The sequence below is a fragment of the Chaetodon trifascialis genome, chromosome 16 (assembly GCF_039877785.1).
Source record: "Chaetodon trifascialis isolate fChaTrf1 chromosome 16, fChaTrf1.hap1, whole genome shotgun sequence".
Taxonomy (NCBI): domain Eukaryota; kingdom Metazoa; phylum Chordata; class Actinopteri; order Chaetodontiformes; family Chaetodontidae; genus Chaetodon; species Chaetodon trifascialis.
In genome coordinates, this window is record NC_092071.1 from 1,922,158 (window position 1) to 1,943,819 (window position 21,662).

The following is a 21,662-nucleotide window of genomic DNA, read 5'->3' on the forward strand; positions in this document are numbered from 1 at the left end:
GTAACATTAAATATTCATGTTTCACTTTCTGTAGCCTGATACTGTGTTACTGTTAGCTGATCGTGTTTCGCTATTTTGGTTCACTCTCACAGCATTTTTTTTCCGCTTTCTTTGGCAAAAAAGCTCTAAAAACCTGAGTTAGCCCAACAGTTAGCAACTAGCTGGTGGACATAGTGGAGCATTTAGCTGCTAAAGAGCTAAAAGAGAGTAAATATGTTCATCATGGGGGCAGAAACCAGACTCTCTTTAACTGCTGTGATGTAAATAAGCCACTGATTGCTAATGAGGTCATATATCAACTTAAAGATGATGTTGCGCTGCCCCCAAGTGGCCATTCAGATCAGTCATTGCTGGTTTAAAGGAATAGTATGAAATTTTAGGAACTGCTTGTTTGTTTTCTTGCTGAGAGTTAAATGAGAAGATGGATATGCTCGCTTTCATGTCTGCAGAATATGAAGCTCCTGCCAACAGATGTTATCCTAGCTTAGCATACTGACTGGAAACAGGCAGAAACAGCTAGCCTGAACAAAGTCCAGGCAACCAGCAGAGACTCCAGGAAAGTCGCCTCACCTGGCAAACGTCCAACTAAAAAACACAAATTGTCATTTTACTCATCTGTTTTTGCACATTTTAAATAAATAAGCTATCATATAATTAGTGACCTTTAGGCACCAGAAATACATGAATGAATCGCAGATGTGGGAAACCATTCAGAGACAGAATCTCAGTTATGGTTTAATAATCCCAAATATATCATGAGGAGAAATCAGATCATGCAGGCTGATTATTTGCTGCAGTCATCCCATAAATATTTAGCATTGACAGGTCATTTAAACCCAGGGCTCACATGCAGCTCCTCTCTTTGTCTCAGCACATTCAGTGTCACGGTGCCTTCAGGTGATCTTTCAGATGTAATGTGAAGTCATGGCCACTTAGAGGCGCTGCTGGCTCGATCTGACGTCTGAGGCCGAGCTGCTCGGCTGCTGGACTGAAGACTGTGTGAAAGACCTGTGAGGTGATGTCCTGAAGATCATCTGTGTATGTCTAAGTGAAAGTATAAAAGGACTAATGGTGCTTAAATCTGCTGGTAGAATAAACCGGATCATGACTGTCTTCCTCACTCTCAGAGAGCCATATTTAACCAGCAGCCTGGAAATAATTACCACACTGGAGCTTTCTTATTTGAAGTCATATATAATCAACCAATGTCAACGTGGCTCTGCAAGCTGTCGTAGAGGACTCTTTTAAAACTGACAGTTTATGACATCCTGAAGGTTAATCAAACAGTAATAATAAATATATCAGTGGGTTTAGACTCCGAGCGTCAGTGTAGGTGGGAATAATCCAACCTCTTCTTCATCAGCCTCTATAATAAGATGAAGAACAAGCAATATCCCTCTTGACAAGTGGCTGATGAGCAATTCTTGATGTTATTGGTTTATACATTCATCCATTTTTTATATATTTGTTTATTCTGAAGCAACATGACGAGAAACCAAACTGAGGGAACCTTTCAGTGCTGGAAAATACCTTTTTTTAGGTGTTTGGGCGAAAAGTATGAAGAGCCAAGAGAACTTAAGAAAAATTGCAAATGGACAAAAAACACAAGAAAATGAAGACGTCAGACAGGAAACGCTGTGAGATGCTGGTGTTCTAGGACGACATCTAGTGGCAGGAAATCTCACATATTGAACTTTTAAGTAACAGCAAGGAGCATCTAAGAACATCAGGGGCCTTTAGGTTTTGAGATGGTTTGGTCTTGACACTGGAGTGCATTTTTAGAGTAACTAAAATATTATCTTCCCTCCCGTGTTACTGATCAGGTCTTCCTCATGTTTCAGTGAACTTGGCATTCGCTTTGAATAAAGAACAGAACGTCTTGAAATCGACTCCCAACAAAGTGCAGTCACAGTGCAGAACGACGGTTTAACAAGCAGCAAAGAGAGACAAGAACATCTGAATAATCCTGGACCCTCCTCCCCATTTCATCTTTCCCGCCCCTTTATGTCCCAAAATACAGAGGCGAACCTGTTGCCCCTCAGCTTAGCAGACACAGATAGCTCAGATAACACACTGTGCTGGGGCAGCAGGGCTTGACATCCAGGAAACACATAGTCGACGCGCCACCAAAGAGGAAGACGGAACAGAATCGCCTGCCACTTCACCCAGATCCCTCTGAAAGGTTAGTTTGATCATTCCTCAGCTCTTGCATGCACGGAGAACCTGATCTGCCCATCCAGTGCGTAATCTCTTTTCCCAAGATGACATTGTACATGAGTTTTCCGTGGCTTATAAATAACTATTACTCTTACTTTAAACAGATGAGAGGAGAGCACAAGAGAACACGCACATTGAGAGAAGTCCTCCATGGAGCTTGATGGACTTCAATGAGCTGCTGCCCAGGAGGGAATCTTCCTGCAACCAGAGTCGTCCTTTAAAACCCTTTTTGCATCTTCATCTTTGCTGGAAACGTGGTGTGGGACAGCGCAGATATCTTTGAAGGTTTTCAGAAGGAAGGAATTAGTAGAAAAATCATTTGGTGAAGAACTCAAACCCTTGATTTAATTTTAAGGAATCAGAGATCGAACTGGACAAGACAAGAAAGACAGAAGGTTTGGTTCCTGAGCTCCACGCTGACCACCCCATTACTCATTCAACTTGAATTCCAGGGGTGGTGAGGGTCTCTAAAGAAGCCATGGATGTAGCCACAGAGAGTGTTCAGGAGGCGATGGTGAACCAGGCTCTGGTTCAGTTCCAGGCCACATTACAAGCTGCCGTCAGAGAGGTGCACGTGGACGTAAGTGCTTTCAAGCAGCGCATAGAGCAGCGGATCGAGGAGCTGTGCATTTCTAACGGACCCTTGGCCGGAGCCGTGACCAGGCTGCAGGAGGAGAACCTGCAACTGAGGGCGAAGTTGGAGGCCCTCAGCCGCCTGGTGGAGGGTCTCGCCGGGGTGAAGATCGAGAAGAGTCCTGCTGAGGTGAAGGGGAAGAACGTGAAGGAAAGTATAGAGAATGGACATGCACAGATACCGTCCAAGACCCAGGAGGACCAGAGAGGTCTGCTTAACTGTGGAAGATCAGAGAGCATCCAGTCAAGTCAGTCCACTTCCACAAACCCTGATCCATCAGGGTCAAGTGCTGGCCATGCTGCTGCTCCCAGCAACACCCCAGCTCCACCTCCATGGAGAGCAAAGAGACATGCTGAGATTAACGTGAGTCCTCGTTCTGTCTTTCTACACACACAGTTTACAGAATAAGAACACCAAGAGGGACACCAGCATTTGTCTGTGGTGGAATTCATGCATGCATGGATGAACAAGAGATGTAGAGTGCAGAGAAGCTGTACGCAAATCAGAATGGGTCACCAAAAATATGATGCACCTGGTTTCAGCTGTGAAGGACTTCCCTATAATATCCACCTTCCAGCTGGTCTGTTGGATTGGACAAAAACATACTCACACAGTAAATATGCAGCGTAACAAGTCGGTATTATGCACCACTTAATACAAATCTAGATCCCCAACAACAAGAGACACCAACTCATTATCTTCAATTATCTTCTGTGTTGTCATTAATTCAGACTTCAGCTGTTCAGAGTTGTTCAGTACTTAGTTCCTGATTTGATCCCAACTTGTGAATTACTCAGATTTTTGGGAATCCAGGCTTTCAGCCTCGAGTTGGGTCAGGGTCCTTGCTGCAGAGGCCCGGGTTCGGTTCTGGTCTGGGGGCCTTTGCTGCATGTCGTCCCCTCTCCCCTGCCTTTCCTGTCTCTCTTCAGCTGTCCCTATCAAATAAAGCAGAAGTGCTAAAAAAAAATCCCTAAAAGAATATATGGAAAGGGTAGAAAAATACTTCACTGCACGTATCTGATCAACCTTTAAATGCAGTTTCCAGGTTATTCCACGTTGCGTTGTGGCACAAATTTAAATAGCGTGAACTTTATTGCTGGACGTCCCTGCGGTCTCTGTGTTGGCACCGTCACATCTTATGGCCTCGAGTGAGATGCAGATGTATTTTTCACGCTGTTCATGTGTCAGCCTGAAAATACCCTCATGGTACCGCACCTCCTGTATGGAAGCCCCCCCAGCCGAGGAACCTCAGCAGCTGTCTTTGTTTGTTTGGAGGAGGGGACTGTTGCGTCTGTGGCTCGGGACAGGCTCACCTGACTCTGTGGGTCATTTAGGTGTGCTTCACTGCATCATCCACCCAGGAACCACCCTGTTCACTGGAACACTGTGGTACATCCAAACCATCAAAGATGCTTAAGAACTGAGCTGAAGGTCCACACAACTAGAGTTTGAAGGTTCTGCAGTTGGTTTGTCCAACATGTGTTTCTACACCTACGCCTTTCTACGTCAGCTGCCACTCAGCATCATTAACCCTGAATATTCAAATCCTTACATTACAGGCATCATATCCGTACACTGACTCAAATTAATTTAAGAGCAGCTCCACCGCCTCGCTCTCATTCTTACACACTGACAGCCTCCCCTCCCCCCGTCTCAGCCCTCCTCTCATGACCCTCTTTTATAACAGCAGGTCCTCCAAAGGGCACATGTATTTTGGGGTCTGTGATTGGCTCTGACCTGCAGCTCTTTGGCTCTGTGTCAACAGTGCTGCCGCTTCCTTCCTTACCTTAAACACATACTGTCCACACACGTCTGACAGGCACAGATGCAAGTCTAAATGATCAGTTGTGATCAGTCCACTAATAAAGTCCTGAAAGTGGAAGTCAGGGATGTAGAGAGGTATGCTATGTACCGCTAACAGTGCCTACAGTACACCTATTGTGTATTTTTATGACGTAACTCACACTCACACTCTGAAGGCAGATATATAAATAAATCTCGGTCCCTTAATCGCTCAGGAATCTTGCTTCCCAGCCAATCCGAGTCTCAGATCTCCAAATGGAAAGTTGAATTGCGTCTACGTCCCTGTCAGTAATACCCCCAGTCCACACGCTGAGAGGACAACCAGCTGTCCTGTCGGAACACACACCCCGCCAACATTCCTGTCCGCTGAGATCACCTGGTCTCTCTCCACCTGTCGCACCACTCTGACGTACCACAGTTCAGCCCCAGCACCAAGATCGCTCTCTGATTCGTCATTTAATGCTCCATCATTTCCAAAGTTGACATCATCTTCCCTCAATATTTCTTAAATCTGTTCAGATCGTCATTTTCCTTGATAGCAGCTACGTGTAGCAATGGTAAGCCTGGACTGGGGAGGACTGTTGGGGGGCTACATCCAACATTTTTGTCACTTTGAATGAATGAAAAGATTATTGTGTCTCAACTCGAATTGCTGCCAACCTGACGACAATGCCAAGTGCGTGAGGATGTGCTGTAGTACCACTAATGACCACTAGATGCTAGCTCCTGAGTCCTGTTAGCAAATTATTAGCAGGCACAAAACAACATTAGCTTTTACTTGAAGGCGTGTTTTTGCATCCAAACTCTCCTTTTAGTTCTGTTTTGGTCTCAACCAGCTCCTGAGAAACATCTGGCTCTCGCTGCTAAAAAGTCGCTAGCTTTGTCTGTGCTAGCATACAGTTGGTTTCTAATCTTTTGCTGAACACAGCTGGAAATTAGATTGATGAGAACAGTGAGATTGAACCAAACTGTGAAGATCACGTCAACACCTTTTAGGCCAACACATGCCATGTCCAGGTGTGTTAGCTTGTCTCATCCAGATACCTGGTTGGACGATGCAGTGTGCATCTACTTCATGAACTGAATGGATTTTTAAATCTTAAGTAAAAACTGAGCGTTTTAAAAAGCTCAGTAGCATAAAGTGTTATTTCCTCATGGCCCCTAACGATCAGAATCATCCTCAGTGGTGCTAAAAATAATTTGGTATTCATTTCTTCTAATGGACGTCACTGTGTTTGTATGTTTGTGTGTTTCTAAGACACAGCCACGGTGATGTGGAGGTAAACCCAGCCGGGGGTGGAGGGGATAAGCAGGGTCAGACAGAGTCAGACGGTGGAGCTATCGTGGAGCCCACAGATCACTGTGCTGTTAATCTCCCTGCTGACGACGAGCTGATGGACGGGCTGAAACCGTTCTGTCACGTGGATGCCAGACCGCTGCCTGTCTCTGGAAAGCAGAAAGCTCGGGGGTGGGAGGGGGGGCAGACCGCCCAAGCTCCAGGCTGATATACTTAGGTGCTATTTGAACTGTTGAGGCTAACTCGCTGGTTTCCGAAGCATCCATTTGGGGCTATATTGGGATGTAAGAAGAGTGGAGCGGAAACTCTTGCAAAGTGGCCGATTGCAAAATCTAAAATAGCCTCTCAGTGGGAACATGAGTTTGTTGGCCACAGCTGTCATTAGAGAAGATGTTTTCAGCTGTTAGCGTGCGGACACACACACACACACACACACACACACACACACACACACACACACACACACACACACACAGATGAAAAAAGCCTAAAAATTAATTTTAGCTCTGCAGTGCGCAGCAGTCTGAGAGACAAAGAACGTCTTTGTTTGTTGTGAGCAAACGAATGTTGAACCCAGTTTGTTTCAGAGACACAGACACAATCAGCTGCATGTCTTAAATAACCACCTAAACACCAAACTGTTCCCACAATGCAACTCTTTAAAAGTGAGAGTCCAGCCAGGAAGTAAGACCCGCCACACAGAGCATTCTGGATCAGTATGAACAGCTCAGATTGATTAGAGTTCAAAGATTTTGACTTGCATGAATATGTAAACATATATGTACATCTTCTTCTTCTTCTTCTTCTTCTTCTTCTTCTTTGGTTGATCATACTGTTGCCCTGTCACGTCAGCCCTCCGTTAACTTGCTGTGTTGCTTTGCGGCTGTGAACGACCCTTCCTGCATCGATGTCTTTTGTTCATGAACGCTCGCTCACAGTGTCCTTCTTGTCTTTCCTGTTCAGGGCGCCGATGCAAAGGGAGAGAAAACTGTTTCCCACGTTACCACGACGACACAGGAGAATGGAAACTCAGGTATGCAGATGATCTGAGAGCGTCCTCACAGGTAACCTGACGGGCTGAACTCACCTTTGGCTGTTTGTTTATGTCTCCTCAGAGAGCTCATCGGTGGACTCAGTCCAGACCGCTGAAGCTGTTTGTCAGTCCCACTGGCCTCTCACCTCCACCACGAAGCCAGGCCCAGAGTCCTCTGCCAGAGCTCCTCAGCCTGGCGTGGAAACCCCGGACACGCCCGGTCAGTTTTATTAAAAGTTTTTCTTTTGACAGCTTTATCAGAACGACCTGCGAGATGAGTTTGAAGCTCCACATGAAGACAATACTGCAGCAGCTGATTGTAAACATCCAAAAAGACGCTTCAGACCATAAAATCAAGGCAGATTAGATTCCTTTTATTTCATATAATCATAATTATTGTGTTTTCATTGACGTTGAAGTCAGAGTAAAGTTGGAGGGTTGAATTGACACATAAAAACAGTGGTTGTTGATCCACCGCCATCGCTGCAGTCACAGTTTCATTGATTGAACAAACGATTTTTTGTCCTCCAGACCAGGACGGGTCAGGCCCTCTGACCAGACCCCATCAGCCCCTCACCGCAGTGACAAAAGTGACCTCTGAGGCTGCAGCTGTTCCCGCGTCAGCGCCCAAAGCAGCAAAGGAAACTCCGGTGAAATCAGTCGAGTCTCCTGATGAATGTGGTGAGTGGAGGATCTTTTTCTGCCTCCTCCTTGGTTTCAGTCGACAATCCGCTTTGCTGCTCAGGTGGGAAGTCTACCTGGAGACTCGCGCTTTGAGACTCGAGCGCTGTTCATTCCTCTTTGACGTCACTCTTTATTCAGATGAACTGCAGCCCCATCAGCCCGTCACTGCCATGACGACCAAACCCAGTCCAGAAGGTCTGAGTGCCACCAAAGCCGCCCAGCCTCCAGCAGCGGGTCCTAAAGCAGCCGCAGCAGACGCTCCACCAGCAGAAGCAGGAGAATATCCCTTTTTACGAGGTCAGTCGCTGTATTTCACATGCAACTTCAGCTTTTCCTCACTTGTATTTCAGTTTTTTCATATTTCAGCTGCAAATTTTTGATTCTTTCCGGTTGTTCCGCCTTCACCTGTGCAGGTGCATCTGCAGCGAAGGAGCCGAGGTCTCAGGTGTCTCAGGAGCAGTCGGGCTCTGTATCTCAGGCTTTGGCTCATCTTCCTCTCACAGCTGTGACCAGAAACTGCTCTGAGACTTCTGCTGCACCCAGATCTGATCAGAGTCCTGCACCTGCAGCGAACCCGTCCACGTCGGCGTCCCCGACAGTGAAGAGGACAGAATACCCGTTCAGACGCGGTGCGCTCAACGCTCGCTCTTATATCTTACATATACTGAAGGATCATCACAGTCAGTGACAGTAAAGGTGGAACGTGAGCTTCATGTTGTTTTCTCGTCATTAGAAGCCGCTCAGCCAAAGCCACACCTGCCTCTGTCGGCCATGACCACATGCAGCGCTGACTCTTCATCACCTGCAGCTCCAAGTCTGTCAGCGTCACAGGAACCTGCAGTGAAACCCGGAGAATATCCCTTTAAACGGGGTCAGTTCAGCCTGTCTCTCTGTTCCCTTTTTAAGATTTTTCTTAATTTTCTGCTTCTCAACCTTCTCCACTTTGTCTCATTTCAGTCCCGATTCTGAAGACTCCGAGTCCCAGTCTGAAGAGGAGTGTGAGCTTTCCTCAGCCTGCAGGTAAAACAGGCTGAACCCTCATCAGGCCTGATCAGATGAAACTTTCCTGGTCTGGAAGCAGAAAGTGATTTTCCTTTTTGTCTCTTTTGGATTATCCTTTCATGTTTCTTCTTTTTCTGTTCCTGCAGAAAAACTACTTCCCTCCAAATCCATCATCAAATCTGGTTTCTCACCAAGTTTGGACAAGTAAGACACGTGTTCTGCAGCATGCAGCGAACTCACAGCTGACTTTTAGCGGCTTCGGTCCAAACATCTTTCTATCTGCTGTTTTCTCTGCAGGAAGGTGAACAAAGCCGGCGGCGTCGAGTTTAAGCAGGATGTGATGAAATCACAAACGCTTCCACGCTCCAACGGCGCTCAGGCCAAGCGCGCCCTCTTTGAGAGGATGAACTCAGAGCCCACAAAGTGAGTGCGCTTAAAATGTTTTCCATGTCGTCTTAATACATGTCTGCAGCCCAGATATCAGTGACACACGGTCACACAGTGAGTTATGTTTCTCATGATTAGACCAAAGGACTCAAAGCCGAAGCTGAAGCGCTCGCAGAGTTTTGGGGTGTCGAGCGCCAGCGGAATAAAGCAGATCCTGTTGGAGTGGTGCCGCTCAAAAACCATCGGCTATCAGGTACGATCGAACATCTGTAATCAATGAAACGATGTCATGTAACAGCTGACGAGCATTCTTTGACGTTCTTTTTCGGGAAGATACATTTTTAGTGATTGTGAGGAAACAGTCGTCCGTTTAGTTGCTGTTTTATGGTTTTTGATCATCTCACATAGACGTCTGCAGCTTGTTGAAGCTCAAATTCTCATTTTTTTCTGGCACTAACGTGTGAAACAGCAGCTTTTGTAGCTGTCCTGCTGATGACATCACACGATCCTCATCAGCAGCTGTCCAGCCGTCACTGTCACAATGGAAATTTTAACATCTTCACTTCCACGACTGAGCAAACATAAAAGCATAAAACAGCTGTACTGAGCAGCTGCTGACGTCCTGAGCATGGACGGCCTGCAGCGGCTGCAGGAGGAAGCTCCGTGGTTACTTGTCAGGACTTTCTTTAATCACGAGTCAAGAGTTTATTTTTCCAACGAGGCCTGAAAGGTCGTTTCATCTACTGGACCAAGTTAACACCTGACAGTTCAGTGTTTGAAATACAGTTACTGACCAAAGAAAGCACGTTTGAAATAAAGAGCAGAGCAGAACCAGCTCATGAAAACAGGTCGGGAAGCAGAAAAGATGCTAAATTAGCTTTTGAGAGGCTTTGCTCTTATGCTGGAGACGACAGATCAATGAGGGAAACTACATTTAAAAGCACGTGAAGGACGTAACGCTGTCATCACGTCTCTCTCAGAACATCGACATCCAGAACTTCTCGTCCAGCTGGAGCGACGGCTTGGCTTTCTGCGCTCTCGTCCATTCGTTCTTCCCTCTGGACTTTGACTACAACTCGCTGGACTCTGCGAACCGCAGACACAACCTGCAGCTGGCCTTCACCACCGCAGAGTAAGCCGGCTCCAGTGTTCAGACTGTGACTCTGGCCGAATGCGTGATTATAAATGCACTTCTCTCTGTTCCTTTCATCTTTATCTTTTATGCTTCAGGGAGCAGGCCGACTGCCTCCGTCTGATCGAGGTGGAGGACATGTTGGAGATGGGGGACAAGCCAGACCCCATGTGTGTGTTTACGTACGTCCAGTCCCTCTACAACCACCTGAAGAAGTTTGAGTAACTCTGCATCAGAGTGGACAGCAAAGCCTCCGTGAAACGAGTGAACGAGTGAACTGATGGAGCCATGAACCAGACAAGCAAACCAACAGGAAACTGCTGCTGACCCAATCACAAACAAGCAGCTTTAAACTGGTTGACCAGTGTCTCTGAGGAGTCCCAGTGTGCTGACACCGACTCTGAACGTGCCGTTTCTCATGGCGTGGGCTCAGATGTGTTTGCCTGTGATATTGCCGTGTTTAACAAAGGGAGGCTGGTTTCTTCTGTCGCTCTTGAATCAATAAAAATGCTGTAATCGCAGATGGATGAATGATGACAGTCTGTAACAGCTGCTGTTGGTCAATCAGTGTTTGGAGAGATGGCCACAGAGTTATGAACCAGCACACAAAAGCTCCAGAGTCCTGCCTGAGGCCTTCATGTGGCAAAATAAAGCGATTTTCTAATATTTTTCATTGTTGTTGTGAATGTTTTACATTGTTGAGGTGAATTACAAAGCAGAGACAAATATGAGACAGATTTGACAGATTTAATATTTAAGATATATTTAAGATTTAACAGAGTATTTTTACACTGTAGTATTAGTACTCTTAGTTGAGTAAAGGATGTGCATACTTCCACCACTGCAAACTACTCTTTTCAAGAATAAACTTTAATGTTTGACGTCTGTCGTTACTCCCCAAACATGTGTCTGACTAAATCTTCTGGAAACTTCGACGAGAGATGCTGACATGTTTATGCAATGATGCGATTCTAAATATGAAGACGAAGATGATGGTGTGGTGAACCAGGCCGTTCATCATCCACGACCAACCCACAACCTGTCAGCTAAGTTATTAGAAGTATTCTGGAGTCCAAATCACGGACACACTCAGTCAGAGAAGCCGTGGTGGATGGATGGATGGATGGATGGATGGATGGATGGATGGATGGATGGATGGATGGATATTTTACCTATCTTTTTGGTCTTTTTTGCAGCCACTGTCAGAGATAATTTCGTCAATGGAGTGTACGCTGCCATCTAGTGGAAGAATAAATGTAGCGCAAGAGGCCACTGACCTAAAATCTTTAATATTTCTTTATCTTTACTGTTTTAAGCCCACTCCCCATGTGCGCTGAGATTATGCAATAAGTCCAAGAGACCGATAAGAGAGTTTTTACTCATCGTTCAGCTTTCAGGTGGAGGCCGAATACTACATATTAATGTTACATCGGTTGTAAACTTAACTTTAAACTGGGGCTGAAATTTTACAATATACGACAATTTTACATTATAAGATTTCACAACTTTACAGTTCAATTGTTTTTTCTTATAACTCATGGTCAGAAAATGCAGTGTGAGCAGTTTAAAAGCCGATTAGGAGCAACTAAAACCTGCAGAAAAGTTTAATAATGGTGCGTTTACGGCCTCGGAGTAGAAGGAACACAAACCGAGAAAAAATCACGTGCGTGCATTGAGCTTCCGCGTTCTTTGTGGTCATTCCTGTGGACTTTAAATATTATCATTTTATAACAATTGATGAAAGGGGGCTCGATAAATAACGCATAGCAGGTGTAAAAATTGCTGTGATCTAAAAGAAGTAAAAGAGTTGGTTTCTCGCATTTACGATGTTTTCCATGGTCATGAACGCAGCGCTTCCCATTGACCAGCATCCCTTCCGGTAGATGAGGTCAACTTTTCCCCAGATCCGCCATTTCAGTCCTGGAGTTTCTTGTTGCACATTAGTTTTATATATTTTTTTAATTTAGTCATTTTAACGCTTAAGCGGTTGACTGTCGGCTCTTGTTGAGCTACAGAAGTTCCGTGAACTTAAACGCTTTGACGTTACTCGTGGATGTGGGATAAACTCGCGGTGTTGTGCCGTTTATTCAGGAACAGCGTTAGTCAACCAAAGTTTTGTATGAGTTGCGGATAGGGAGAGGCGAAGGGGAAAGGCCTCAAGCCTCGGACAGGATTTCACAACCATGGCCGGTAATTTTGATGCCGAAGACCGTGCTAGCTGGTACTGGGGAAGGCTGAGCCGCCAGGAGGCAGGTTCTCTTTTACAGGGACAGAGACACGGCGTTTTCCTGGTGAGGGACTCAATCACCAGCCCTGGAGACTACGTGCTGTCCGTTTCAGAGAACTCCAAAGTGTCCCATTATATAATCAACAGCATCAGTAACAACCGGCAATCTGGCTCAGGTAACGTTCAGTTGTTTGTCACCTGGCGAGGTACTTAGCTGAGCTTGCTACACACGTTAACCCAACACTATCGTTACAATACGTATTTTCATTTTAATTCTCTTGTGCTTGGAGCCAGTGCCACTCTCATGTCACGCCAAACGCCCTTTACGAATTGTACAATTTAACTTGATCTTGATAAATCGGTAATATTCCTGAACTTAATTACTGACGTTTGAGTATTTCTTGTGTTGTCGGATGGTACTCTTCGAGTCGGCAGGTATATAACATCATAATATTCACTCTTATGTGCAAAAATTACATCTTTTACTTGTGGTTGACGCTTCTCGCTACCGCCCTGTATTTGGGACCATGCACGTTAGCTAACTGGCTAGCTGCTGTGTGTAGATGAGAAGAGTCAGTCTGAGGTGGTAACACCAGTGACTGAAATTACATGTTGGGATTGAGACTAATCGGCATGTGTTGGGTGTATCAGCCGAGCCAAACAATTCAATGAAATCTTAAGTAACGTTAACGCAAGTGTCCAAAATGTGTGGTTTTTGGAATAGCAAAGTTAAGTGGGCTACTTTTTGAACGGAGTTTGGTGTCTAGCTAGCTAATGATAGCTACAGCAGCCAATCAGACTTATCATTCAGCCACGGTAGTCGGGCTCATTTATGAATGTTTCCTGGCTGGGGGTTGAGGCGTGTTTTGTCCATGTGTAGGCAGCAGGACGGAGGCTCAGCGGCCAGCGGCAGTGAGGTGGGCAGGGCTGCAGGCGCTGAATGGAACTGAATGGAACTGGGCAGGCTGGGCTGTCACAACTGGAGGATGACTGGCCAGATTGGCGTTTCAGGAATGTCTGTGATCCTGCCCTGCTGCTCGTACAGAGCCCTGCTTCCAGGTCTGCTGCTGCTGCTGTGCTCGGAGCTCTTTGTCCTTTCTGGGCTTCTTCAGCATTGGACCATTTTTATCCGCCTCTCTGTAGTAAATCATCAATTGTTGGGTTATTATAGCAGACATGTAATTACACTAGTCTGCTAGAGAAGATATGTCAAATATCTTAAGTCGTAAGTGGATTTTTAAATGTCAGTCAAGTAAGTGGATGATTTGTAGGGACAGCACACAGTTTTTTGGGCTGTTATTTGAACTAAAGTAAAACATGGAGCCAAAGTTTAGACAGAATCAAGCGCTGTGATGTGACGTGATGTGACGTGACGTGACGTGACGTGACGTGACGTGCACACCAATGACATGAAAATGGCCTTTAGCAGATGCTAACTCCTGCATTTCTCAGCCTAAATCAAAACAACTCAAATATAACTGGACTCATTGCCTGAACATGTTGGCTAATAAATGTGCAGTGTTGCACAAACGATGTGGGCTAAAGCCACTTCACGCTGTCCTGATAAGACCGAGGGATACGCTGGTATAGGTTTGTCAGCCTGTGGAGATTTTGCTGTTGTTTCCACTGAGTAAACTCCTTTTCACATCTCTGGTTGTGTAATCCTGGAGTCTGTAAATCATACACAGGTTTGCTTTATGGCAGATTTGGATTTATGCAGTTTTTGCGTGAATGTGCTGAATTATCTGGATTTGTCCTGCATTTAAATGACTGAATTATCCCAAACCAGGTTATTGTATTTATAAATGAGTTGTCATTTAGATTTAATGCATGGTGATATGACATCACATCAGCCTCATTTTGGATTCTACGCTGAAGCCTCGTCGCCCCTTTGATGCATTGGTGTCCTTAAACGTTACCTTCAGCAAACTAACAAAGTCACTCTCCTTCATCAGGTTTGGCTCCTCCTCGGTTTCGGATCGGGGATCAGGAGTTTGAGGCGCTGCCGGCCCTGCTAGAGTTTTATAAGATCCACTACCTGGACACCACCACGCTCATAGAGCCCATCAGCAAGGCCAAGCACACGGGATTCATCAGCTCCTCTGCCGGCGTCCCGCAGCAGCCCGAGGAGGCAGAGTTTGTCCGGGCGCTGTTCGACTTCCCGGGCAACGATGAGGAGGACCTCCCCTTCCGCAAGGGCGACATCCTGCGCGTGCTGGAGAAGCCGGAGGAGCAGTGGTGGAACGCCGCTAACCAGGAGGGCCGAGCCGGAATGATCCCCGTGCCCTACGTGGAGAAGTACCGGCCCGCCTCGCCCACCGCTGCTGGCCTGGGTCCCCCCACTGTAGGGACTGGACAGGGGGTGCAGGTTGGAGGGGTAGCGGGCAGCACAGACGGAACAGGGGCCCCTCAGGCCAACCCTCTGGGGGACCCGGGCCAGTACGCTCAGCCTGTGGTCAACGCCCAGCTCCCCAACCTACAGAACGGGCCCGTCTATGCCCGAGCCATTCAGAAGAGGGTGCCCAACGCCTACGACAAGACGGCGCTGGCTCTGGAGGTAGAGATCCCACCCAGCATGCATTTCCTCCAGGCTGTCCTTCTGTTCACTGTTAACCTCTTTCTGTTTTCTTCTTGTGCGTCTCAGCTGAGGCAGCGTCGATTGTCCTCATTGTTAATGGCTTACTCATGCATGTGAGCGTACGCACAAAGTGTCTTTACAAATGCAGGCTGACAGAGCACATGAAGACACTGCAGATGAGACGGCGCTGTAGAGAGACAGACACAGATCCTTGACACTGGCGTCTCTTTATGTTCACATCGTGGCCCTCTGGATTAATGTGAGCGTTATATTGTACATTCATCACCACTGAAGTCCAGTGAAACAAGGCTCAGTTTCAGCTGTTTGCTCGGAGTGCAGAGATAAACAGTGCTCAGATCGGTAAATAAAACAACGTTAAAGGTTAATAAAGACAGTTTGACGTCCATCCTGTTTAAAGTAAATGAGCTTAGCCTCCTAACTCGCAGCTCAGAGGCTCCGTGGATTACAGCTGCTGAGACGCAGCTCGTAGTCAGCCGTCGTGTTGTTTAATGAAGAAACAGCTGACATGCTAACAGCTGTGATGTGGTTGTGTTGGTTTCTCTCAGCGCTTCCTTCTGCGAGCTTGTCTCCATCAGTGATTCACGCAGAGCTACAGTGTGAAGCCACAGAGGCTAAAGCTGAAATCGGTGAAATCATTTTAAAGCTGACGTAGATGTGATCAGTGCTCACGCTCCACCTTTGGACCAGGGTGTCGTTGGGGTTCACGGTGTTTCTCTGTGGAGCTCCATTCATTTGAGTCCTCCCAAGAAACACAGGCGCCGCCGTTTTATTTGAGATAACGAGCGTGGAAGACGGCGTGTGTGTCCTTCTGTGTGAGATAGAGCAGGCGAGATGACACGACGCTGTTTATGAACCTCTGCTGCTGCCAAAGTGTAGAAGTCAGGATTCACAGAGCTGCACACGATGGCGTCACTGAAGATCAGGACCAGCAATTACTGGGTGATTTCCAGCAGCTGGTGGTGTTATTTTGAATATAAATCCTATTTAAAGTCTATAAAGCATCCTGTAAAAGTTTCATCTACTCGCTGTAATTTTCAGTTTCTGACATAAAAAGCATGAACATTAAAAGTTGACAATTAAAGCACCACAGCAGCAGACACTGCAGCGAGGACTCGCTTCTGCAGACGTCTGAATTCACCCTTCAGCTTTTCAGATTGGTCTGCTGTTGCACACAGTGTTGTTCCCAGTTGGAGAAACGGTCGGCCTATATGACGTTAAATTCAGACAGAGGCAGGAAGTGAAAACTGCAAAGGACGAGATGAAGGAAAGTTCTAGTTTAGATGAAATTATGAGAGAAACAGAAACATGTTGAATGTGACCTGTACGTTATGAAGAAAAGCCATTTTTCACCTGAACATGATCCCAGTTTTGCTGCTGTTGAGCCAGCAGATAAAACAACTAGCTGCTCATTCAGACGTCGTTCTGCTCGAGAAAACAAATGAAAGCAGACAAAAGTCTGGAGGCAAACACCTTTCCTGTTAGCGGTACTTGATAAAAGCTGCTCGTGCTTTCTGGGTTTGATCCATCTGAGCAACCGTATACAACTCCTCTGCATTTTGAGTGTGACACAGTGCTTCCTATGTAGAGAATCACTTCCTGTCCTCCATCTGCAGTTTGCGCCGCAACAGAAGAGTCACATGACGTCACCTGCAAACAACCTGTTACAGCTTTGCAGACAGGATTCAGAGTGTGGATGTCAGAGCTCAGAGTGGACGGTGATGTCTGGAAGCGTGACGCAGCTCTGCAGGTCGCTGTTAGTCAGTTACCCCCTCTTACATCTGTCTCTTTGATTGTAATGAAAAGCGTCCGTCCAGACTGACGTGGACGCTGACGTTGTTCCTGTGAATCAGACTGGCTGCTGTGCTGCAGCTGTAATGACGACTCGAGCTTCGGCTGGCATCGGTTGATCTGGAGCAGAGAGAGTAAAGCTGTTTGTCTTGTATCCGCGCTGATCTTGTGTTTTGACATTCGACAGGTGGGAGACATGGTGAAAGTGACCAAGATCAACGTGAACGGCCAATGGGAGGGCGAGTGTAAGGGCAAACGAGGCCACTTCCCCTTCACCCACGTCCGACTGCTGGAACAGCACCATCCGGACGACGAGAGCTGAGAAACAAACGCTCCCATCACCCCGACAGCGTCCGGCACATCCCTTCTCCCGCGGTCATTTCGTCATGCTCGGAAAGAAAAAGATTTCTACAAGCACACAGTTTCTGAACCAATGAGCTACACCGGTCAGGCCCTCCTGGCCCAGCCAATGAAAGGCATGCTGGGCAATCGTACCTAATGTCGTTACGAAGAGTTTACACTAAGGCCACACTGATATCGGTTCACCTGTAAACTGGCTGCCAGCTGGCCTCCTCCTCCACTGCAGCCGCGTAAACATCCTCCCATTAAACATGTCTCATATTCAGACAGACAGCAGCATTTATTGTCTTAATATTTATGAATGCTGCGTTTTAAAGGAACGTACTGTTGTCTTACCAGGAATCACAACGGAAAATTCAGTTTCATCTCTGCATCAGTCCACAGATGAGTGTGTTCGCTTAGCATAGCTTAGCTTAGCTTAGCTTAGCTGAGCTGAGCTGTCTGAGTCCAGAGAGGAACATATCATCTCCTCAGCAGCTGTCTTTACCTGTATGATGCTCATTGAACAGAGGGGCTTCACGCTGGTTGGTTCTGTGGTTCGGTTCATTCTGGCTACGGTGAAAGATGTTCAGACTGCGTGAAAAGTAGGATTTCAGTCCGTTTCCACTCTGGTGTTTGTTTGTTTGTTTGGTGTGAAAGCAAAACAGACCAGCCTCTTGATTCTGTGATGATATGAATTTTATCATGAATTCATAAGCTAAACTGAAATCCAATCCATCTGTTATCACGGTCTCCTCAGTGATACATCTATAGTACAGCTCAGTGAAGTTCTGCTCGACCTGCTGATAGTCACTGAGGTTTGACTCCTCCTCTTAGTTTGTGAAGCGCTGAGGACTGACACCTTGTGGTCTGTCTGTACTCATTGGTCGTGGGCGGGGCATCGAGCGAGACGACAGAATGATTTTGTGTCTGGATCAGTTCAGGGTTGAGGTGCATCGGCGGCCGAGTGGCACATTTTTAGTGAAACTAGAGACAACATGCAGGTTTCTTCTCCCCTGTCGATGAGCTGATTGGTTGAAGAGCAGGTAGAATTTCACTCAACCAAGATTTTCATTGGTTGACTGCAGCTCTACGTATGATGTCACCAGAACTGTCTGTCAGTGGCGTACCTGTCGGGTCCCATCACTTCCTGCTGACGTGTTTAACTCATTCGTAATAAGTCAGCGTGAACAGGAAGTGGAGCCAGACTGGTCCAGACTGAATGGACCAAACTGCAGGTGTGAAAGTGGATCACCTGGTGATACTGTGACTGAACGCAGCATCCATCCCAGCAGAAGCTCGTCGCCCTAAACGAATCAGTTCTGACGGGAATCGAAGGCTTAAGGAGACGTTCAGTGGAACGGGTTGAAATCAAACATCGGCAGTTTGAGGCGCCAGAAACCGATATCAGTCGAGCCCTAGTCTACACACCTCCAGCCCAGTATTGAAGCCTGCACCACACACACACTCTCACACACACACGCAGCGGAGTCGACCTCCTCTTCTTCCTGCGGCGTCTGTGTGTCTTCACCCACATCATTTCATTCATGCACAGAAGGGAAAAAATCGATGGCACGCAGGAGACGAAACACTCGACTTCTCTCACAGAATCATGAATCAGTGAGTTTTTGTAGAGCTGGACTGTGAAACGAGCAAAGACTTGTCCCGGTGACGCCGTCTCGTGGAGGAGGACGATGTCCCTCCTCGCCAAGACGACTCCGCCGACTTATTACATCCCACACTACCAACCAAGTCCTCTTTTTTTGTACTAAAAGTGGAAAATATTATGATAGAGTTGACTATATATACACACACCTTACATGCTAAATAGTGTAAACATTTTTCCTTCCTTTATATTTTACTTTTGTTACCAGAGGACTGTGTACTTTTTATTTTCTGTTCCTCCTTTGAAACACTATTCAGTGCCAACATGGACGACTTGAGATGCAGCAGAAGACGTTTCCCCTGAGGCTGCTTTAGAGGATGAGAGGAGAAAGGTTGACGGGTTTTATTTTTGTCTTCCAGCAGGCTTTTTATGATTCGGAGATGCAGATAAAATCCACCCTGAAACACTATTATCACTGCTGTTTTTATGTGTGACTGGTGAAACAGACGTTATGTCACTCTATGGGACGCCGTGACGTCATTTTTCTGTAGGTTTATCAGCTTTTTCCACATTAATTACTCATAAAGCTTCTCTAAACACTCGTACGCCGCTGAGCTTTATGTCAATATGAAAATAAACCGTTTAATGGTCTGTTAGTGTAGGGATTTCACTCGTCTTACCTATTTTTCCAGCATCCTGCAGGCAGATGCCAGCTCGGGGTGTCCTTCACATCATCCCTGTTGTTACTCTGGGTAACGTAGTGAACACTAATTAGCTGCAGTAAACCGATGCTGTGGTCACAGTCTCTTCACTCACCTGTTAGAGCAAGCGAAGGTTGGGTCGCACCTTCTCCTCTCCCTTACATGCAGCGGCTGCTTCTTGTGTGCTAACAGTGCTAAACAGAAGCGGGAGCGCGCTGAGTGACAAACCCCAGCTGCACGTTGAAATATTCGTTGTCCTTCACGGGAGGATCTGCAGTTACATCCTCTCTACCTCACGTCTGCTGCTGGAAAAGATGAGGAGTGTTCGTAGGAACTTGCTGGCCTGAAGCCTAAGCCTCCGTCAGCCAGTCAGTATTGTTTTTGATATTTTAAGATGAACAACACGCGGCCAAATAGTTTCCATAGTGCTCACATAAATACATTCTGTCTGTGCTTTCCAAATCAAGATGAACGGTGTGCAGGGGTCAGATGTATAAACAACGCCGATGCACAGAAATCATTAATGCGTCGCTTCCTGCAGCGTCCAGAACATTCAGGATGGGGAGAAGCTGTAGATCCATCAGAGGAGCATAGACCTGAACACCTTCTGTATCTGATCCTGATATCCTGACATACAGTCTGAGTTTACAGTGTTTTTTTAAAAATTGTGACACTTTCCCTCCATCTTTTGTTATTGAGACTCAAATTTGATGAAATTATTTTTTGTACGCCACATTAATGCCATATTTTTATTATCCTGATATGTTTATTAAGAAATTTGAGCCACACCTGTGGGTCACATACAGCCCTGTGTATGTTAATAAACACATGCCCCACATTTCATGTTTGTTAAGGTGGAATATTTGAGCTCAGCAAAGCGCACGCAGCCGCTCATGTGCTGATACGCCTCCACGGTTTTAAAGGCGATCCGGTGTAACTGGATCCCAAAACACAGCAGCATGTCACATGTTGTTCTAGGAACTCTAAATTATCTGTCGTGTACCTTGTGATGACAAACTTGCAGAAATCTGAACTGAAAATGCAAAATGTGATGTCGAGTGTCGTCATTGTTTTGCATCAGTTGGATCAAAAAGATGTTTGAACGGTTTTTGTTGCTTCTGTCTGTTCTGTCCTGGTATCATGTTATTTTTTTATGTTTTTCATCCTATTTTTCTATTTTTTCTACTTCCTTTATGCAAAGTGTTCAGCGGGTATTACATCCAGATGTGTGGCATTGAACTCTCAGAACTGAGAGAAAATATCCTCGTTTCATGATTTCATCTGAGCTGCTCCACAGCAGCGAGTCGAATATTTCAGAAACACCACTGAAGATCCTACGATGTGCACCTTATCTCTGCAGCTCGAGACGAAACACGTGGAGTCTCTTCATGCCAAATAATGCTGAAATGCTCTTTTAGCTTTTCATAATGATCATTTATTTCTCCTTTTGTGCCATTTCACCCCGACTTTGAAGAGGACCTGAACAAGCAAACATAGGATTTTTTAAAGAGTACCAGTGTCTCCACGTGTTATGGAAATATATTATTTGAAGTTAAAATCAACCTTTTTTTTATTTTCTGTAGCATGTAATGTGTTAATATACCTAGTCAATAAAAATGTACCAGATTGTCAGTTTGGCCTTTACTGTCTCCAAATCTTCTGCAATGCCTTTACATTGAATTCTGTGTCACACCACAGTGATTAATATACTTATATGTGTAAATAACAAAATAAGCTTAAATATTGAGTAGTGTAAGTATAAAATTAAATTTAAAGACACACACACATATATATAATATATTTATTTTGGCTTCAACTACTCTAAGAAAAGATCATTCAGGCATGTACAATTACTAATTTTTTCACTTTACATCAATTTAAAAGGTTTTTTTTTTCAGCATGATTTTGCTTATTGATGCAGGGTTTTTAGTAAAATATTACATCAGCTCAAACAGAAGAGGCCAGTATCACTATGAAAAACACAAGTAAAAATATCTAAATAAATGCTTATTTGTGGTTTATATGTACGCCGAATGGAAGAGTTATTAGATTTGAATAAAAATAGCTGCATCGTTGAGATGTTAGATGTAATTAGAGTTTATTTGATACTGATTTGTCGATATTTGAATGGAGTTTAATGGGGGTAATCTCACAGAGTGCCTTATTTTGGGACTTGGCACGAGGGCGTAGGCGGAGATGAAGACTGCTGCGTG

The 21,662-nt window shown here is 45.7% G+C and overlaps 2 protein-coding genes across 3 annotated transcripts; both read left to right on the forward strand.

Moving 5' to 3' along the window:
• The first annotated feature begins 1,979 nt into the window (after window positions 1-1,979).
• Window positions 1,980-10,717, forward strand: LOC139344829 (smoothelin-like protein 2). 2 transcript variants are annotated; one of them, XM_070983227.1, is made up of 14 exons: window positions 1,980-2,182; window positions 2,322-3,214; window positions 6,915-6,984; window positions 7,067-7,204; window positions 7,516-7,665; window positions 7,807-7,965; window positions 8,082-8,297; window positions 8,402-8,539; window positions 8,626-8,688; window positions 8,817-8,874; window positions 8,968-9,093; window positions 9,196-9,310; window positions 10,038-10,189; window positions 10,288-10,717. In XM_070983227.1, the coding sequence occupies exons 2-14, from the start codon at window positions 2,696-2,698 to the stop codon at window positions 10,412-10,414; spliced, it is 2,031 nt and encodes a 676-aa protein (XP_070839328.1). In that variant the 5' UTR covers window positions 1,980-2,182; window positions 2,322-2,695; the 3' UTR covers window positions 10,415-10,717. The 2 variants fall into 2 exon arrangements, with proteins under 2 accessions (XP_070839328.1, XP_070839326.1); XM_070983225.1 differs by having other exon boundaries at window positions 1,980-3,214.
• Window positions 10,718-12,058: 1,341 nt separating this feature from the next.
• Window positions 12,059-21,079, forward strand: LOC139345134 (adapter molecule crk-like). Its single transcript, XM_070983631.1, has 3 exons — window positions 12,059-12,592; window positions 14,372-14,973; window positions 16,991-21,079. Exons 1-3 carry the CDS (start codon window positions 12,373-12,375, stop codon window positions 17,123-17,125), a joined length of 957 nt encoding a protein of 318 aa, XP_070839732.1. The 5' UTR covers window positions 12,059-12,372; the 3' UTR covers window positions 17,126-21,079.
• Window positions 21,080-21,662: the final 583 nt, after the last annotated feature.